The 20,634-nt window shown below is 39.4% G+C and overlaps 4 protein-coding genes across 4 annotated transcripts; 1 reads left to right on the top strand and 3 right to left on the bottom strand.

The window, feature by feature from the left end:
• Positions 1–1,682: 1,682 nt before the first annotated feature.
• On the bottom strand, positions 1,683–3,308 carry KVR01_009528 (uncharacterized protein; the record flags this gene model as incomplete). The annotated part of the gene is made up of 1 exon (XM_044791681.1): positions 1,683–3,308. The coding sequence occupies one exon, from the start codon at positions 3,306–3,308 to the stop codon at positions 1,683–1,685; it is 1,626 nt and encodes a 541-aa protein (XP_044642030.1).
• A 1,033-nt stretch (positions 3,309–4,341) lies between these two features.
• KVR01_009254 (uncharacterized protein) lies at positions 4,342–6,060 on the top strand (the record flags this gene model as incomplete). Its single annotated transcript, XM_044793109.1, has 4 exons — positions 4,342–4,549; positions 4,623–4,953; positions 5,002–5,215; positions 5,272–6,060. The coding sequence occupies 4 exons, from the start codon at positions 4,342–4,344 to the stop codon at positions 6,058–6,060; spliced, it is 1,542 nt and encodes a 513-aa protein (XP_044641756.1).
• A 1,045-nt stretch (positions 6,061–7,105) lies between these two features.
• On the bottom strand, positions 7,106–8,175 carry KVR01_009437 (uncharacterized protein; the record flags this gene model as incomplete). Its single annotated transcript, XM_044785220.1, has 1 exon — positions 7,106–8,175. The coding sequence occupies exon 1, from the start codon at positions 8,108–8,110 to the stop codon at positions 7,106–7,108; it is 1,005 nt and encodes a 334-aa protein (XP_044641939.1). The 5' UTR covers positions 8,111–8,175.
• Positions 8,176–16,494: 8,319 nt separating this feature from the next.
• Positions 16,495–20,297, bottom strand: KVR01_009081 (uncharacterized protein; the record flags this gene model as incomplete). Its single annotated transcript, XM_044787457.1, is given in 4 exon segments — positions 16,495–17,209; positions 17,221–19,080; positions 19,133–19,796; positions 19,856–20,297. The coding sequence occupies 4 exon segments, from the start codon at positions 20,295–20,297 to the stop codon at positions 16,495–16,497; spliced, it is 3,681 nt and encodes a 1,226-aa protein (XP_044641583.1).
• Between the last annotated feature and the right edge of the window lie 337 nt (positions 20,298–20,634).

Here is a 20,634-nt window from a genome sequence, read left to right as displayed (position 1 = left end):
CATCAGAGTGGCGAGCTGCAGGGGCAGGCGTTTATCATTCTCTGGCTGCCAGCGAGCACTTTAAGGCAACATGATAAAGCTCGCCGGTTCTGAAGGAATAGCGACGACAACAGCTGCAAGACGTCATGAGAAGTTGTCCCAGGAATTGGATATGAATGTCCCATCGATTTGAATGCCTATACAGTACACCGGAGGTCTAATCGTCTCATATCATCTGCCGATTACATCCCTGACAATTTTGTCACAACATCAGACTGAACTAGGCAGAGCGCCCTATACCTCCTCGTCTGCGGTACGTTTCAGACTTCGCGGAATTTCCATCCCATTTCATGCTTGGGATGCTTATCTCTGTGGAATCATGGATGATGTCGCCGCTGCCGAGTCTCCAATATCGGACTCACCGATACACCTGGGCAGATATCTCTTGGCGAAGTAGGCACCGAATGCCATCCCGTGGCCTTCCACGTTAGTCTTGTCACGGGATACGATCTTCAGGCGAGAGGTCTCACATAAATAGACTTACACTACGACCACCTGCAATTGGGCGCCGTACTCTTGGATCTGAAGACAGGCTCCCGGTGCAGCTTTTACCATACACATTCATATCACGTTACCATGTAAAGGCCTATGACATAATAGCTGTCCGAAGTGATCTATTCAGCGTAGAAGCACACCGGAGGCGGAACATCGGACGTAATGACTCTGTCCAATGCATAATAATTCACGCCCCTTCGAGCATGGGTAGAAGGTAATTATCATTCATTCTGATGATCCAAGCCAACAAGAATCCCATAGCAATGTCTCCAATTGTCTAATCCTTCCGTTTATGCACAATTACCACAAGAAAGGACCATGGCGAATCGATTTCTGGTCCGGTCCTACGAAATCGAGGACTTAATAAATTGGGGCGCAGCAGATGCGGAAATCAAATCCCTGGAACGCCGTGAGACTCCTTAGTTGCTGGGAAGTTAATGTATTGGGAAACCTCTTATCAAAAGTTTTGCTACTCAATGGCACGGTAAGAAGTGACAAGCCTATGCTGGATGTTTATGTTTTTACTCCCGTATGAAGTGGTTTCTTTTCTAATCTCTATATGTATATAACGTATCCTGAGCCTTCATACAGTGGTAAACACTCAAGACCCAGCTTTCAAATTAAAACAATGGATTGCCAATAACAGTACAGAAAAAGTACAGTATGCGGGCAAGTGGTCTCAGCGTCGTGCCGAACGGACAAGGCTAGGTGACGACTGACTCAGTGGTTTCGTTCTTACCTGGTTTCGCTTCTATTCCGCAAGGCATACGTGGGCCTTCCGTTCAACAGAAAGAACTAAGTTCAAACCCGAAAGCATTAAACCAGCACATTGGTGTACTCCCCTCTTCCGAGTCGTGGCCGTGCACCCGTGCGGGCAGCATGCTGATTCAATCCTAAACGGATCACGCATTCAGGCAGGAATTTGGGTATGAACGGCCCCCTCTCCTGCTGCTTTGTATTCAGAACCAACAAGCAATAACAGTCAGTAAAAAAGCTTATCCTGCTCTTTTCAAACACGTCCAACGTGTGTGGTGACCGGAATGAGGATTCATTCTTGTGTCTAGGTACTAAAAGTAAAGCACTTCGAGAAAGAGGCACACAGGTAAGCCTCATCGCCGCTGTCAAAATGCTACTATTAACACAGTCGCCTAAGTACATGCAGGTAAAAGTTGCGGGTCAAGCACCAAGCGCTCCATATCTTCAGTGCGAAGATGTACAGTCACATCCACACCATTGTCTGTCCACGAATGCGGCGATGACGACGGGCCCTCTTTAACCAAGACACCTCCGTCCATAGCTGGGAGCACAGCATCAGCATATCGAATCCCAGACCCGAGGCCAAAATCTACATCGTAGATGCCCGCGCGTGCCCAAGTTGTTACCAGAATGTGGCGTCGGCCCAGGAATGCCTGCCATAGACGTTGGGGCGACTTCTCATAAGCCACACTGTGGAGATGTGCTGCCATGTTCTCCGGGTTGCTCATCTCAATCAGAGTCTCACGAATGCACTTGGCGATCTTGTTCTCGCCACCTCCTGAACCAGAGGTCTTGAATGCCACGTCTGAACCAGCCATCTCGATGTTGACCATGATGATAGGAGATCCCATGAACGCTTCGCTGAGCTTAAGCGCGGGCCGCACCCCGAGCACAAGGTCGCAGTGCACCGGGTTAGGATCGTCTTCCAGCTGCCGAGCACGCACGATGCATGACCATATATGGGCTAGGATGGCGTCGTGCTTACTGATCCGAATGCTGTTGGGGCTCTGGGCGCTCTTTGTAGCCACCTTCCAGAGATGATCGATCTGGGCCCGATGAAAGTGAATAATGTAAGTTGAAACGGGCGCGGCAAAATCCCACTCGGACCAGGGGATCGGCCGTCCCGCCGGGGCCAGATCTTCTGGGAACACGCTGGGTTTCTTGGTAGCCCACGCAGGGCCGCCCGGCGAGGTCCACCAGTCGTACCGGTGCAAAGGTAGGCTCTCCGCCTGACGGATTATAGTGGCGACTGCCTCGTCGGCATTGATATCGCCAGCAGCCTTGGAGTCGAGGAGTTCGGGGTCAAGAACAACTGGTTCAATACTGGGCGTGCTCGAGTCCAGAGCCGAGCGGCTGAGACTGGCCCAGTCTTTGACAAAGCGCACCAAAGACGTGATATCGGCCAACGGGTGTGCACCTTTGACAGCTAAGGCTATACCTCCACAGGCCAACTCAGTCACCTGCAGAGCCAGCAGGGGACGCCGTTTGCCTGCGACGGGCTCATTAGCCTCCAGGGCGCTGGCTATGTTGGTAGAGGGACCGAACGAGTTGAGTGGTAGCCCGGTCTGATTCCACAGCGGCGTTGCCTGCGGGCGGGCGGTCTGGTATAAATCATCCAGCGTGGCGGAGCTTGTGGCGGCGATGAACTCGACACCGGGGTCTTGATCAGGGACGCCGTATTGAGCGTACACGCGACCGTACCGCCGGGCATGTCGTGGGATATGCCAGGCCGTTTCATCCTCGACAGTGCCATCAAGCGATGTGACGCTCTTTAGTCGACCACACCACCACGGGTAGAACTCGAGGGCTGCCCTCAGTGAGCTGCGGAGATGATGTACCAGGCTGAATCCATCACCCAGTTCACCTGCCGGGCGTTCCAAGAGCCAAAGGGCGCTGGTGAAGGAAAAGTTGGCTGTCGTGGCATCTAACAGCGATAGTGCGACAAGGCGTTCTGGAGCTGGCGTCGCTGCGAAGACTCTTTCGGTTGAGGATATCCTCACCTCCCAAGTAGGTACCATTCCTGCGCAACGATATCAGAATCAAGACCCTAGACAAGGTGGCAATATTTCCAGAGTCAGTGAATTATTGTCGTTGTTTCAATTGACGTCTTCACGCCCAATCCATCAAAAATAACATCGATGCCTTTATCACCTGCCAGACCTCGAGAAACAGGATGCATTGGAGGTCGGCCGGTGTAGGATTTGCCCCGGCAGCACGCAGTGCTGTGCGTGATTAGATTAGATTATGGCGCTGACATCACGGCATTCCTAGATAGAATTGACCTAAATGAACGCGCAATACTACCTAGGGTTAGCGGATCACGCCCAGAACCAAAACTCCTCGCCTGGGCAAAGAAATGCATATGGGAATTGTCACATTGAGCGATTTATACATTTGTGGATCATCATCACCGGAGGCTCCCTAGGTACCATTGAGTTCACTAAGTCTCCGACTATGAACACTTCCTTTTTTAAAGAACAGAAAACATAACGCTAGAGTTTTAAGGGTCCGCTACTATATGAGGGGAACATAACTACACTGCTTACCACTGTTATAGACGTAGTAATTTGTTTTCTTAAGAAAAAGAAAAGAAAAAAAAGAGAGAAAACAAAGCTGGGTCTTCAGCGTTTACCGCCGTCTGAAGGCGCCATGTATGTCCTCGGACGTATGCGCAATGGAAGCGAAACCAGACCAGGTATTCCCGGAAGGTGGCGTTTACTTCACTGTGTGATGCGGACGGGACGTTGAAAACTGGAGCGGCTAGGTATGGCTGATGCGACCATGGCTGGATCCCTGCCAAACGCAGCCAACGCAAGCCCATCCCTGCAGATTCTCAGACGGCGTCAAGGGCGTGTATTCTGTAGGTTTGACTGCCGACACTACGTCCACCAGCAAGACCCAGATAGGCCTAAAATGGGTGCCTGATGGGATCCCCATCCTTGCCTCGCCCGCCTCCTCAACGTCTACTTTCATCGTCAGCATCTATTACTCCACATTTTCTCCTCCCTTGCGTCTTCTCCCCCGTCCCGATCGCGTGGCGTGGAACTTGTCATGGCTCTCCTTCAAGTAATTGTGACGACATTGCTTGTGGCCGCCCTGTTGACGATAGGAGGTGCCATACGACGTCTGTTCTTCCACCCCTTGGCTCATATTCCTGGCCCGAGACTGGCGGCTCTCACCTGGTGGTATGAATTCTATTTCGACGTAATCCAGCCCGGCCAATATGTCTTCAAAATCCAGGAGCTGCACAAACGATACGGTAAGCCCTAATACGTGCGCAGGTGTAATTCAGTCCACAGCGCAGCATCATTCATTTAATTAATACCTCGCAGGGCCGATCATCCGGGTCACCCCTGACGAGATCCACATCTCTGATGTTGGATTCCTCGACACCATCTACGCCCCTTCTTCGTCCCCGAGAGACAAGTATGAGTACCAACTGAGGTCCTTGCGGGTTCCCGGTGGGGTTGGCACCACTCCTAGTCTCGACGTTCACCGAAAACGCCGCGAAGCCTTGTCTCCATTCTTCAGCAAACGTAATGTGGTCCGCCTAGAGACGACGATCACCAAGAAAGTGCAACAGCTTTGTCAGTTGCTTTCTAAACATGCCTCCGAACAGACTCCAGTCAATCTTTCGGATGTTTTCTTCGCCTTCTCCAATGAGTAAGATCTCTTCAAATTCGGACGAAGAATGATCCTAACAGTGGCCAGTGTTGTGAATAACTTCTTGTTCTCTCAGAGGACAGACGTCCTTGCGGATGAACAGAAAGCTGCCACACTACGCCGTAACAGCTACGAGCTCATGGTGGGAGTCCATCTCAACAAGCACTTCCCTTTCATCCCCGACTTCCTAGAATCTCTCCCGGAATCCATCAGTAGGCCTATCATGCCGCCCGGATTGCTCGATATGCTAGAACTGTTCGATGTATGCGTCACACTGAAAATGATCGTCATGGTGTTCCGATGCTAATAAAGGCACAGCGAGTCCGAGCCGAACTAGGACTCATCATCAACGCCAAAGCCTCCGGAGCAGACAGTGATTCGACAATTGCAAAATCAGTATATTACACCGTGCTCGACAGTCCCATTTTACCGGCACCAGAGAAGGCCCTACTCCGGCTCGAGCAAGAAGGCGCACTCCTGGTCCTCGCAGGGACCGAATCACCAGCAAAGTCCCTCAGCACGCTCTTCTACCACCTGCTGGCCAACCCCCAGATAATGACCAAGCTGCGAGAAGAACTCAGCACCGCCGCACAGCCAGCATCGTGGGCCCAGCTCGAGCAACTCCCCTACCTCACCGCGGTGATCGAAGAAGCCCACCGCCTCTCATTCGGCGTCACAGCCAGGACGGCGCGTGTCGCGCGCGAAACACTCACATACACACCCACACCCCACGCCGCATACCCCTCAAACACGAGGAAGTCCTTCAAGATCCCCGCCGGCACCCCCATGAGCACAACCACCCTGAGCGCCCACACGGCGCCGAGCGTCTTCCCCGACCCGCTCGTCTTCGACCCGGGCCGCTGGCTCGGCGACGGGGGCCGCGGGCGCCAGCGGTACCAGATGGCGTTTGGCAAGGGCAGCAGGAGGTGCCTCGGCATCGAGCTGGCGCGCGCTGAGATGTACCTCGTGACTGCGGCGCTGGCCCGGGGCTTTGATATGGATTTGTGGGAGACTGATGCGAGCGATGTGGCGTTTGTTCATGATTATCATGTTTCGATGCCGAGCGTTGGGTTCAAGGGGTTGGAGGCTACGGTGGCTGCCTTGTGAGGAGGTGCACACTGATTTCAATGGATGGAGTATTGATTGTGGAGTTTCGTTGTCAAGCCATATACACAGTTGACTCTAGAGCTTTTTGTTCAATGGTGAAGCTTGGCCCAGCACAGGAAAACCTAGTAAATTAAAAGTCTTCCGTCAGATGTCTTGATTGATTACATAGATAAAGGTATATAGTTTTACTTCTATTCTATATATATCTAAGGATATATATAATACCTTTATATAATAATAAACACTTAAAATCTAATATTTAAAAAGAATATAATATTAATAATAATAATTATAATATAATAAATACTTATAATTTTAACTTTATAATATATAAATAAAACTAAAAGGTACTATTTTAATAATAGTATTAATTATAAATAGAAGTAACTTATAATTTAATTATTATAAAGGAATTATATAATAAAATTAAGTTTTAAAAATAATTATTATATAAATAAATTATATTAAAAAAACTTAATTAAAATTATCTCTTTAAATATATATATATATATATATATATATACCTTATTATAAGACCCTTATTAAATAAATTAATATTATAACCTTTATTTAAGTATATAATTATTAACTTTAAAAATTTAAAATAAAGAAATAATTTATAATATACTACCTTTAAAACTTTTATAATAAAATATTAAAACTCTTAAAAGAATTTTAAAAGTAATTTATAAAAAAATAAAGAAAGGGTATAATAAACTTATCCTCCTTTAAATCTATACTCTTATTATTAATAACTACTAATTCCTTAATAATATAAAAAAGTATAATAAAAATAAAGGAAAGAATAGATTTAAAGTTCCTCTTTAAAAGGATTATAAGAATATATATAAAGCTATTAAAAACTTTATATATAAACTCTAGACTAGGGAAGAAATGAATAGCTGAACTAAAAGATAGTTATATAGTGTAAAGGAAAAATATAGTGTGGCCGAAGCTACAGATAAAGGTATAAGGATAATCGGCCACTATACTCCAGATTTCACGCTTAAAGGACCAAGACGACAAGCAAGCTACTCCAGTCAGTTCACCTCCCCATGTCCTCCTCTCCATAAAACTCATCCAACCATTTCGCTCGCCTGCCGCTCGCCCCAGGTAATCGACAAAACGTCCACTTCGGCCCCTCCACAAACCCCCGCCGCCCCTCCCCCTCGACACCCATCTCATCCAGGCACCCCTCACAAAGGCGCAAAAAGACCTCAAAGAAGTCATAGAGCCGCACGCGCCGTCTCGCCAGCGGGTCCGCCATCATCTCATCCATATCATCCCCGTCCCCAGCCACCTCGCACGCGGTAGACACGACCTTCACCCAGGACCGCCACGCGGTCCTGGCCCTGTCGTCGGGGGACATGCGCGCCAGCTCGTCGGGGCCCGGGGCCCGCGCGAGGAGGTCGATAGATTCCTCGTCTAGGTAGACGAACAGGGCGCCGCGGGCGCCTTGCTCTTCCTCCTCGATATCCAAGGCACGCACGTGTTTCCAGGCCTCGGATGCTTTGGCCCCCTCGAGGGCGTCCCTGTCCTGCACTATGTGGTTGTGATACCGCCTGGCCAGCTCGTTCGTGATCACCCAGTCAGGTGTGAGCGGCTCCCCGGCGGGCAGAGCACCCCTGGCGGCCTCGACCATGGTGTGCCAGGCCCTTTGCACGTGCTCGCGCAGGTTCGGGTGGCCCGGTATCTCGGCGATCCTCTGATCCACAACATCCACGTCGCTATTGTCTGGGCGTCCGCTCGTCCTACTCTCAAGGTATTCCTCCTCGAGGCGGGCCAGCCCCAGCCGGTGAATAGCAGAGACGGCATGCCTGAACTTTTCGTCGTCTTTGTAGGAGGTGCGTATGATAGTCCAGCCCCAGCACTGTTCGTGGCGGTACTGCTCTGATTTGCACTTGAAGTTGTAGAGGGAGAGACGGCCCTGCCAGGTTTTCCAGAACTGGCGCTCTGGGTTCCCCGAGCGGAGGTCTTTGGGTAGCTGATTGAAGAAGAAGCTGAGAGAATTATCCAGGACGAGTGGGGGGTCTTGTTGCCGGGAGAACATGTTGCCTGCTGTATATTTTGTGCAGGCGTTGATTCGTAGAGGGTGTGGTTGCTAGGTGGAACGGTGGTGAAGAAGCGGCTTGCAAGGAGAGGCCAGGAAGAGGGGGTGCCCGGCATCGTCTCGAAGACGCACAATGTAATCCAACCACTCTTAGTCAGCGCTCTTGGCGTTTTCAAGGCCAGCAAGCCGATTTTGCACACATCCATCATTCACCTGGGTGATCATATTATACGAAATGACAATCTTTGTTCAGATATCTACTACGTAGCCATAGAATCTGAGTGATGAACACACATAGCGACGAGGCTATATAGCCTTGTTGCACCTGTAAAGCTTAATCTATCCTTTCACCTTTTTATAACTTTCCATTCTTTCTTTCTTTATTTCTTGAAAAGCTCAACCTAACGCTGTTTTAAATGAAAAGATTAGGATAACCTACATGCACAAATATAAACTATTTCAACGTATTAATGCAAAGCTATAAATACGTGTATTCCCACGCTAGGGCAAGGTTTTACTCCCTCCAACTTTAGCTCCCGCCTAGTACCGTGCCTTGTCTGTGCGGCACATGGCTGAGGCCACATATCCACAGGCATACTGTGTTCTCTCTGTACTATTATTGGTACTATATTTCTTTTAACCGCTAGGTCTTGTGCATTTACTACTAGTACTTTATGAAGGCGCCGTATACATTTTATATGTATGGGGATTAGAAACGAAACCACACCTGCTCAGGGGTTGTCCGAGAACCAACCCTTATAATCGAACTTAAAGTCCGCCGCACTATTCCAAATCGCTAGAAGGCCCTCCAAAAGCTCCCTTTCGTTGTTAACCCCCGACCCCAGGATGGCAGCCCTACCACGGGTCCGAAGACGGTCCATGAAAGTCCGCATCTATCAAAGACGTTTGTTATAATAAGCTGGCACTAGTGGGGCTCTAATATAGTGCTAGTGAAGGACGGCGGTATCGGCGCCCTAGTAGCGTAGATACCCCACTATATAGGTGTGGTGCTAGCTATAAAAGGATAGAGGAAAATTAGAAGGTTTAGAAGAAAGAAAGGGAGGTAATAATTAGTAGCTTACTACTACTTAATACACTATTTCTCCCCTATACTTACTTTATACCTATACTATGTATGCCTATTTACTCTACTTGTGACCCTTCGCCCTAATAGTCGAGGTAATAATTAGTAACCCACTACTACCTAATATACTACTTTTCCCCTACACTTACTCTACACTTATACTATATATATCTATTCACTCTACTTATAACCCTTTACTTTAATAATTTAATTATTCTATTTATTTTAAAAAGTAGACTATCTAGGATATTAGTATAATATTAGTATTATACCTTATATATTTATATATTAGCACTACTATACTTAAGTTATAAAGGATCTATAACCCTTATAAAGGTAGTTAAATTCCTTACTTTTAAGTAATATAACCTCTCTTTAATTTAACTTCATTCTAGCTTAATATTAAAAATATAATATATAATAGTTAACTTATAAGTATATAATTTAAATATAAAAAAAAGGAACTTAACTAATAATTTAAAGATAAAGTTATTTATTAATACCTTTATACTAAATAAGTTAAGTTTATACTACTCCTTTATAATAAAAATAAACCCACTCTAATCCCTACCCTAGTAGCCCCTTTTATACTTAAGGACACTACCCCTCCCCATTTTAAAGTATAAGGTAAGCTTAACCTATATAATATTACTATTATACTTAAACTAAGCTATTACCCTAGTGGATTTCTTACTCTTATTTATAATAGAGAATCTTATATAGCTTTATAAACCTTCTTTTTTAACCTTTATTATTACTTTTACTTATATAAAATTATAAAGTTATAGGAGTAAGTAAACTATATAGTATATTATTTAAAAGGTATATTTAAATAAAATTAAATTAACTTTATTATAAAAAAATAAATATAAAATATAAACCTTTTTACTACCCCTTTTATAAATTTTAAGGAGTTTCTATATAACTAACTCTTTAATTCCACTATATATACTATTATTATATCTATTATATTTATAATAATTTAATAAAAGAATAATAAATTTATTATAAGTTTCTATATTACTATTAAAAGTTAAAATAGAATCCCTAATAACCCTATAAAGTTATACTATATATATAATATAATTAATAGGTTTAAGTTAAGTATTTATATAATACTTTATATGTAGTATAACTACTCACTATATAAGAATAAATAGTTAGTTAAGCTTAATATATAAAGACTATAAAAGAAATAATATTAATTAATAATAATATAGTATTATTATAACCTTATTAAGCTCTTTAACCCCTTTTATATATTATACTTACTAATAAATTAAATATATCTTTTAGTATTATAAAAATATACTTATAATAATAATAAGCTAACTATATATTTAGAACGCTCTTATAGCTACTCCTATTTAAACTATTAAAAAAGAAGTAATACCCCTATCCTTTTAATTAACCCTTTTAATAACTTATTATAACTATTATTAGTAAAAATATTATATTAATATATATTTTAAGCTATATTAAAATAACTATTATACCTATAAGTTAATAAACTATACTAGCAGTTAGTGTCTAAATACTTTTTACTATAATTATAAGTAGAAGGGCTATATTATTACTTAGTACTCTAAGACCCTTTTAAAAACTAATTAATAACTCTTAAAGTTATAAATATACTAAATAACTAATAATATTATATTAAATAAGTAATAACTTTATATTAATATATAGATTAGGATTAATAATTATATAAAACCTTTTAAGGTATTATTAACTTAGAATTAAAGGAAAATTTTATTAACTATAACATTATTAATATATATAAGTATTAATATTATTTTAAGGATAAACTATAATTTATTAATATTAATAATAATTTAATCCTTTCTTATAATAGTTATTCCTCTTTATTTAAATAATAAACTTTTATAATATTATATATATATAATATTACTACTTTATTATTATAAATCTACTTAATAAAGATATTATATTTAGCTTTCCCTAGTTAAAGGTAATAAACCTACTTATTTAATAAAAGTAATAATAATAGTACTTCTCCTTATATAAGAATTAATTTAGTATTTATACTTTAAATAAGTCACTCCTACCTAATATTATTATTATAGCTATTTACTTTTATCCTATCCTTTTAAAAGGTATAAATAATAAAAATAAAGACCCCCTAGCTATACCCCTACTATACCTACTAATTAAATATACTAAGTTTAAAGATATTTACTTAAAAGAAGCTATACACACTCTTATTAAATATATACCTATAGATTATAAAATAGAATTAGAAAAGAGTACCTAGCCTTTATAGGGATCGCTATACCCCCTTTTAAATATAAAGCTAAAGGTATTTTAAAGCTATATAAATAATATATTTATATAAGGATTTATTAAACTATTTATTAGTTTAATAAATATGCCTATTATATTTATATTTAAAAAAAGAGGGAAGCTATACCTTTATATTAATTATTATATACTTAATTAATTTATATATAAGAATTATACTTTACTACTTTTAATTTCTAAAATTCTAAATTAATTTAAAATATAAAAGTATATACTAAGCTAGATATTAAAGTATACTATTAGGTTAGGATTTATATAAATAATAAGTAGAAGATAACTTTTATATAAAATATAGTTATTTTAAGTATATAGTAATGCTATTTAAACTAACTAACACCTTTATAATATTCTAAGTATATATTAATTGTGCCCTTATAGGGCTTATAGATATATATTATATTATATATTTAAATAATATTTTATTTTTAATAGTAATAATGAAGTATATATAAGGGATATATATAGTGTTTTAAAATATTTATATTAATAAGAATTATATTTAAATCTTGAAAAATATAAATTTAGGACTATTTAAATTAAGTTTTTAGGTTTATAGTTATATTTAATAATATTATTATAAAGTAAAGTTATATTATTATTATTAAAGAATAGCTATTATTTTATAGTATTTATAAAATTTATATTTTTTAAGTTTTTAAGCTTTTATTAATAGTTTATTTAAGTATATTTTAAAGTAATTATATTTTTAACTAACTTTTAAAGGGTGGTACTATAAGGCTAATTAAGTTTTTATTTTATATAAAAGTAGTATTTAAATATTTAAAACTATTCTTTATAATAGCCTTTATTTTATAATACTTTATGCTCTTATTATATATATATCTTAAAATAAATATATTTATTAAAGCTATTAAATTAATTATTTTATAACTCTCCTTTAAAGGAGCCTAGTATTTAATTATATTTAAATTATAAAAGTTAACCTTTATAAAATAATATTATAATATTAGTAATTTAAAGCTATTTATTATTATTAATATTATTATAACTTAGCGTTATTATTTATAATACTTATAGTATATTATAACTATTTTAACTAATTATTTAAACCTAAAATATTAGTATGTAAAAAGGAACCTTTTTATAAGGTAGTTATAATGGCTTAATGCTTTAATAGTGGTGGACTTAATAATTAAATATAGGTTAGGGGATAAGAATTTAATAGATAGTTTATTTTATAGGTTTAATTATATTTATAGGGATTAGATAGAGATTGAGCTGTAAAGATCTAGTAACTTTATAACGCTAAAAGAGATAGTAGATTGTGGTTATAGCTATTAAAATATAGATTTATACTTGGAAAAAAGGGGCCTTAAATAATGTAGAAAAGTAATATTAAAGTGTAGAGTGTGCTTAATAATTATAATTGTTTAGGATTAAAGTATGTATTTAAATACCCTTTTATATAAAGTGGGGGAGTAAAGTATAGTAATAGTAATAATATAGCTTAAGCAATTTATAATAGTATATTTATAATACCTATAATAAGAAAATGTTTTTATATAAGGAGGGGTATAATATAAAAGGTGTAAGTAATATAGTAAAGTTAGAAAAATATAGTAATTAAGAGATAAGCTGCTTTATTTTAATAATAGGGTTTATATACTAGATAACTTAAATATATAAATGGAATTATTATATACTTATTATAATAATTAGCTTGTAGAATACCTTAATATTAATAAGTTAATTAAGTTATTTATATATAGCTATTATTAAAACTTTTTTTAAAAAAATATAAAATAATATGTTAATATATATATAGTTTATTAATATATAAAGGTGTTTAAGTATTAACTGCTTAGCTTTTTAGTGTTACTATTATTGCTTTAATGATTGTAGGAGAAGATTTTAATGGATTTTATTTTAGGCCTATTTTTATTAATTAACCTATATAATAATAAGCTTTGTGATACTATTTTTGTAGTAGTAGATTGCTTTATAAAATATATGGTTTATATTATAATAACTATATAGTTAATAAGTAGTGGTTTAATGGATATTTTTACCTTATATATCTTTATTATATTTAAAATACTTTAAAGGATTATATTAAATTAAGGTAGCCTTTTTATTAGTTACTTTTAGGTGGGACTTTATATAAACTTAAAGATAAAGTAGTGTATAAGCACTACCTTTTATCTACAAACTAATAGCTAAATAGAATAATAAAATTAAAACCTTGAATACTACCTTTATATATATAAGAATATTAAATAAAGTAATTAGGTATAGTGACTATATTTTATATAATTTATATATAATAACTTTAAATACTTAATAATTAAGGCTAGCCCTTTATTTATACTATTTAGCTATAATTTAATAATACTTATTAATATATCTTTATTATAAAGAATTAACGTTTTAAATATAGTTAGGATTAGTAAAAATATTTAAATTATATATACTTAGATTATATAATATTTATATTATATTAATACTAAATATATAAAGTAGTATAACTACTAATACCTTAATATAAAATTTATAAAAGGTAATTTAATTATAATATTAATAAAGTACTTATAGTAGAAGTATAGGAGTAGGAAACTTATAGATAAATATTTAGGCCTATTTTATATCTTTAAGGTAATTAGAAAGTATAACCTTATTTATAAGCTAGACCTATTTATATAATATTATATTTATAATATTATTTTTATTATTATTTTAAAGTTATTTAAGTTTTATAAAAGTAAAGTATTTATATTATAACTTAATATTAAGGTTAAATAAAATAATATCTTTAAAGTAGAAACTATTTTAAAATATTAAAGGCTATAATTAGTATAATAATACTTTATTTATTAAAAGGGTTATAACTATAATAATAATTTATAAAAGCTATATTTTTATATATTAAATAATTTAATATAAAATATAAAGTAAAATTAAAAGTAGTTAGAAATATATTAATATAGCGCTAAAGTTATATATATAATATAATTTATATTTATTTTTATTTATATAAATATTTTATATATTTACCTATTTAAGGATTTAATATTACCCTTATAATAACCTTATGCTATACCTATAAAGGTATAGTATACCTACCTACCTATATTTTTTTTATAAGGTTATTACTCTTTATACACTCTTAGATTACTCCTTCTTATTATTCTCCTTATTCTCTATCTACTCCTTATAAAGTATATATAATATCTACATCTTATATATAAGCTTTTTAAGTATAATAATATTATAATAAATTAATAATATAAACTTATCCTTTATAACTATTAAAGTAGTAGTAAGTATAATTTATATAGCTATAATAACTATACTTTTAATAAGTAAAAGGTAGATTGCCTCTATAAGGCGCTTACATTTACTATTTTAAAAGAAGGCCTAAAGCGGCTTATATATAATAAAGGGGATTTAATATAATATATATATAGTAAATTAATAATATATAAAAAAAAAGGGATTAAAATATATTTATAAGAGTGTAAATTTAATTATTATAATTATAATAAGTATAATACTTATTAATACCTAAATAAAATTATATTAGTTATATATATATAATATAAGTATATAGTAAAAGTGTTATATAAAATATATATCTTATTAGTTTAATAATAGTAATAATAAATACTATCTTTTTTAAGGTGGTATATATAGTGTGCACACTATATAGATACTATATATATAGGGCTAAATACTTTTTAACCTTTTATAAGGTAGCTAAAAGTATAGTATTAACACCTAGTATACCTAAAAGAACTATAATAGGGTATAATATAAATAAAATAAACCTAAATATATTTATTTAAGGGTAAAGCTACTAAAAAAGCAAAAATAAAGAAAATTAAAGTATTTATTAATAAAAATTTAATATAAATATAACTTATATATTATATAAATATAATATTATAAGGAAATATAACTTATAATAAAAATAAAAGTACTAAATATTTAGGAACCTATAAAACTATTAATATAAGGTATAAATATTATAAATATATTATATAAAAATATTAAAAGATTAATATTAGTAATAGTTATAATAGGTAATTAAAAATAAGTTAATATAAATATTTAATTTAAATAATATAAGTATATTATAATAGTAATAAAAAAAAACTTACTATTAGGGTTATTATTATTATTTTACTATTATTACTCTACTACTATTACTATAATATATTAATATAATTTTTATAAACTATTATATATAGGGGGTACTTATTGCTTAACTAGTTATATTAAAAGGAAAGGAAAAAAAAGAAAAAAAAAAAATAGGGGTATAAAGGTTTAAATATAGGGGTAAAAGAGTATTTTACTTATATTATAATAATAAAACTATTTAAAATAATAAGTACCTTTAATAATATAATTTATTATTTAAAATAATAAAAAGTAATAATAATAAAATAAAAAAAAGATTCCTTAAAAGCTATAACTACCCTATTTTTTTATAATATTATTACTATACTAATCTAGCTTTATTAAAAACCCCTATATTAATAATACCCTTTAGTTATTATTATACTACTTTAAAATATAATATACTACAACCTAACCTTTTTATTTCTAATTTAGCTCTAATTATATTATAGTAATATTATAATAATACTATAATATTATACTATTATTACTCCTAAAGGTAGAAGTATAAAAGGAAGGGTAGCCTATTAGAGATATTTATTATAATAAGCTAGTATTAATAGGGCTTTAATATAATACTAGTAAAAAATGGTAATATTAGTGCTTTAATAGTATAAATATCCTATTATATAGGTATAGTATTAGTTATAAAAGGATAGAGGAAAATTAAAAGGTCTAAAAGAAAGAAAGGAAGGTAATGATTAATAGCCTATTACTACCTAATATACTACTTCTCCCCTACACCTACTCTACGCCTACGCTGTGTGTGCCTATTCACTTTACTCGTGACCCTTCGCCCTGATAGCGTCTCTGTAATCATGTGGTTAATATGATCCCGGAACTAGCGGTCTAACATGTGGTGGAGACTGGGATTGCGGTAACCCGCCTGGACAGTCTGCTCTAAAAGGACCCTCATCTCGTCCCGCAGGGCGCGGTACACGGCACGGGCCTGGGTCCGGACGGTCCCATCTGTCAGATACTGTAGGACCACGACCGGGATCCGGACCATGTTTATGAAAGACTGGAAGGACGCCCCGGTGCCCGTAGCTAGGTATCCGTTCAAATCGCTCTCTGATACCGGCTCGTTATTCTGCCACATGTTCAGCTTGGCGGAGTTCAGGTCGGACGGGGCCAGGACGAATGGGGCCGTATGCGTTCTGGTTCCAAGGATGGAGAACAATCGCTGGAAGCCCTGCCTTTGGCCGTTGAGCGGGGGAACGCCCATTGGGTAGTCATTGTTGGCAACGTCGGACCAAGTCCGGCCGTCCACCCTGTCTTCGAAGTGGTCGCCGCTGCGCAACACGCCCGTGATGGTTGACCTGACAAACTGTGCGATGGTCTGCAGCTCGATTATGTGTTCCACCACGAGGTTGGGGCGGTTGTTCCGGTTGATTCCGGTCAGTTGTTCGATATCGTAATCCCAGCAGCCTTGTGAGCTGTAGCCAAATGATCTCTGCCAGAGGTCGCTGCTGATGGGAACGCTACCAATGCTATAGTACTGTGTCACGAGTGTTAGCCACTCAATCGCGATGGGTGATGGGGAAGCGTGGTACTTGCTGCCAGGGACCAAATGGTCAATGCTATAAGCAAGCCGTTTTCATCGACCTCGTTGATATTGAAAGACCGCTTTCCCGCGAAAGTCGTGAAGATAGGGTCATCTTCGAGTTCGGCCAGATCCGTTTCATTGAAAGAGTCGGTGATCTCTTGTCGACGCCCCATTCCACGGGTATGCCTGGTGAAATGCTCGACCTCTTCGGCTACCTCACTGTCGTGGCGCCGTATCTTCGAGTCCCGCTCGCATAGCTTGCCGATGCAGCAATGCGCGCCATCGCACGCGCACTTGAGGCTGTCGTGCCCGCCAATGAGGTTATCGAAAGTCGTCAGGCCGCAGATGAGCCTTTTGGGAAACCTGGCGGAGCCGAGGCGATAGGCAGCCGAATTCGACAGAGCGAAGGCGCGGATATCGCCAATGCCGAGGTGATCATACTTGAGTCCAATGCGAGACTTCCACACGTCGGTCGTGGACTTGTCAGCCGTGCCGTAGACAATCTCCTTGACCTTCTGCTCCAGGTACTCCTGGGCCCTCCACATTGACCCGCTGTCGCCGCTGGTGGCGACACACTCTGCCCCCTCCTGGATGAAATAGTTGAGGTAGTAGTCAAACTCCTCGTCCAGGTCATTGTACTTCTTTTCGAGGGTCTTGTACCCCACGTCGCAGCATCGCGCTCGAGCTCCCTTGCTGCACGAACCCCCCTTGTGGTCGAGGGCCAGTGCCGTTTTGCCCGATGGGCATCCGCCGATACATGTTCCGGATTTCAAGTTGCTCGGTATGATGCCCGAGTTCTCGGACCACTCGCAGTTCTCCCAGTGGAGCTCTTTCTGACTGTCCCTGCAGCAATACTTGCGTCTCGAATCCCCGTTGCAAAAGGCCCCCTGACTGCCCGACGACGAGCTGAATAGTTCGGTGCTCCCGCTAGGGCACTTGCCCTCGTCGCCGTCGCAGTTCGGGAAATCCCAGGACCAGGGACACGCCACGTGCGCCTTGACCGCCTCAGACGACCACGTGCAGCCGGCGATCTGGTACGAATTCTTCTTCTTGCAGTGTTGACTATTGGAGCCAATCTCAAAGATCGGTGCGCTGTCGGTGTCTCTGTGATTACATTTCCCGTTGTTGTGCCCCCACCAGCCGCACGAGGGGCCGTCCCAGCCAGATGCGCCGGGTGGACAGCAGAGCCATCGGGTGCCGTACCCTTCACATCCTTGGTTGTTGCCCATGACCTCGCCACTGCGGGCACCGCCGTCGCCACGACGGACGCTGTGCCAGCCGTTGGGACACCCTTCCATGCAATTAGACCACTTACACTGATCATGGACCGTGGTCTTCTCGTCGTACCCGTCTGTCGACGAGCCAATAGCCACGGGACGGTTGGCGGCCTTCTGGACGGCCAGGGAGAACTTGCCGTCGGGAGTATCGTGGGAGACGGCCCACACCATTATGCCGCCGAGGCACTGCTCCCGCACAAAATCGGCGCGCATGGCGAGCGTCTCCTCGTCGTCGTAGGCCACCCAGTTGTTCCCCCACGTTAAGGACTTGACGGCTTCTTCTTGGTGGAGAACAGGCTTGACGCCCATCTCCTTCATCACGTCCATGATCTCGTTGTTGAGGATGACGCTGACCTCTCTGCTGCAAGCCTGCTTGGGAGCTCCAGACGCGTACTCGCACCCCGGGGTCTTGCACGCCGGGTCGGCCACGGTGAAAGCTCGCCCGTAGAAACCGGTACCAAAGACCAACTTGGATGGTGAGATGTCATTGCGCCAGAATAGGTCCATTCCATCCTTCAGCTCAGTAAGATTGGTGTGAGCGTTGAGGTAGGGGCCTGTCCACCCGTTGGGCATATCCCATGTACCGTGGAGATCATAGCTCATGCTAGCCGGAACTGTTAGCTGAGAGTTTAAACTGAGAATTGTGTAGGTCTTACATGTTGAAGAAGTCGACGTGAGGCTCTAGACCCTTAATATCAAAGTGTTGAAGGTACCAGAAGGATGCTGGCACCGTGATAGAGTATCCCGGGCGAGAGGTGGTCTTGAGTGCCGACTTCAACCGTTTGGATAGCGTGACGAAGTTCTTGAAGTCCTCTTCGCGGCCACCTCGATCATCAGCACGGGGGTACTCCCAGTCGAGGTCAATGCCGTCGAAGTCGTACTTCTGAAGGAACTTGATGACTGAGTTGATGAACTTGTCCATGTTTTCCGTGCTGCGAGCGACATCACTGAATGTCGTCCGCGTAGGGCCCGGGTCGTTGAACGTCCAACCGCCCACGGCGATGAATGTACGGAGGTTAGGGTCAGACAGCTTGAGGGTATTGAGGCGTGAGTACAACTCAATGTCCGACTTTGAAGCGGGTTGAATCTCCAGGGAATTTGGATCGATTGTAGCAAAGGCGAAGTTGAGGTGCGTGTAGACACCCCTGGGAATTTGTTCTGGGTAAAAGGAGTGACAAGGCCTGTCAGGGGCCCAGCCCTCGTAATAGCCGACAACTCGAGAGAGACCCCTTTTGTCAATGTCGCAACTGGGTCGCTTGGGCTTGTTCTTGCCGCAGAACTCTTCGGTAGTACCACAGAAACCGTGTTTAGAGCAGCAGACTAGAAGCATCAATTAGAATGATGGCTCAGTCTAATGACTCGATGTGCCCGAAACTCACCATTCAGAGGACATTTGTCAAAGAGGACATATTCCTTGCCATATGAGCCAGGGTCACAGTCTGCTTTGCTTTTACAGTTGTTGACGCAGTTTTCCGCAGAGCAGACTTTTTGTATCTTGACATCAGCTGATGTCGCCTGAGATTCATTTTCAATAATGATAAGACTCACAATCCTTTCCATAACCACAATTACCAAACTTGGAGCAGCAGCCTTGCTTACACGGCTTGTTGGCGTCGCACTCTGTTGCGGGGGGCACCCAATCGCAGGTGCTCTGGCACCCCGTGCCGCAGTGCTCGGGGCTTTCACCACAGAACCCGGCGGAGGAGCAGCAGCCGATCTCGCAGAGCTTCGTCTTGCTGCACTGCGTCGCTGGGGGCTGGTAGTCGCAGGTGCTCTGACATCCAGCACCGCAATGCTCTGAGGTGGTGCCACAGAAGCCATGCTCGGAACAGCAGCCCGTAGCACAGAGCTTGGTCTTGCTGCAGTCCTGGGCCTGAGCCACAGTTATGAAGAGAAAAATTGACAGTAACAACGGCAAAAGGAAATTCTGTAGAGAGTGACTGGGTCGCCGGGTGGGCGAAAATGAGTGACCGGAAGCCATTTTTGGGCGAGACGAGAAATGAGATACTTCTTGACTGCCAGACAAAAACAGAAATGAGCGAAAAGAGACCAATGCCTCTGAATAGACAGTCAGGACCGGACCCAAGAGGGGCAGAGAAGGATATTGATGGCAATCATATCTTATTCACTGAATGCCATTTACGGTCATCCGGAGGCT

This window comes from Diaporthe batatas, assembly GCF_019321695.1.
Source record: "Diaporthe batatas strain CRI 302-4 chromosome Unknown Contig00011, whole genome shotgun sequence".
Classification (NCBI taxonomy): Eukaryota; Fungi; Ascomycota; class Sordariomycetes; order Diaporthales; family Diaporthaceae; genus Diaporthe; species Diaporthe batatas.
The sequence above is the reverse complement of the archived record's forward strand: the minus strand, read 5'-3'. Positions and strand labels throughout refer to the sequence as shown.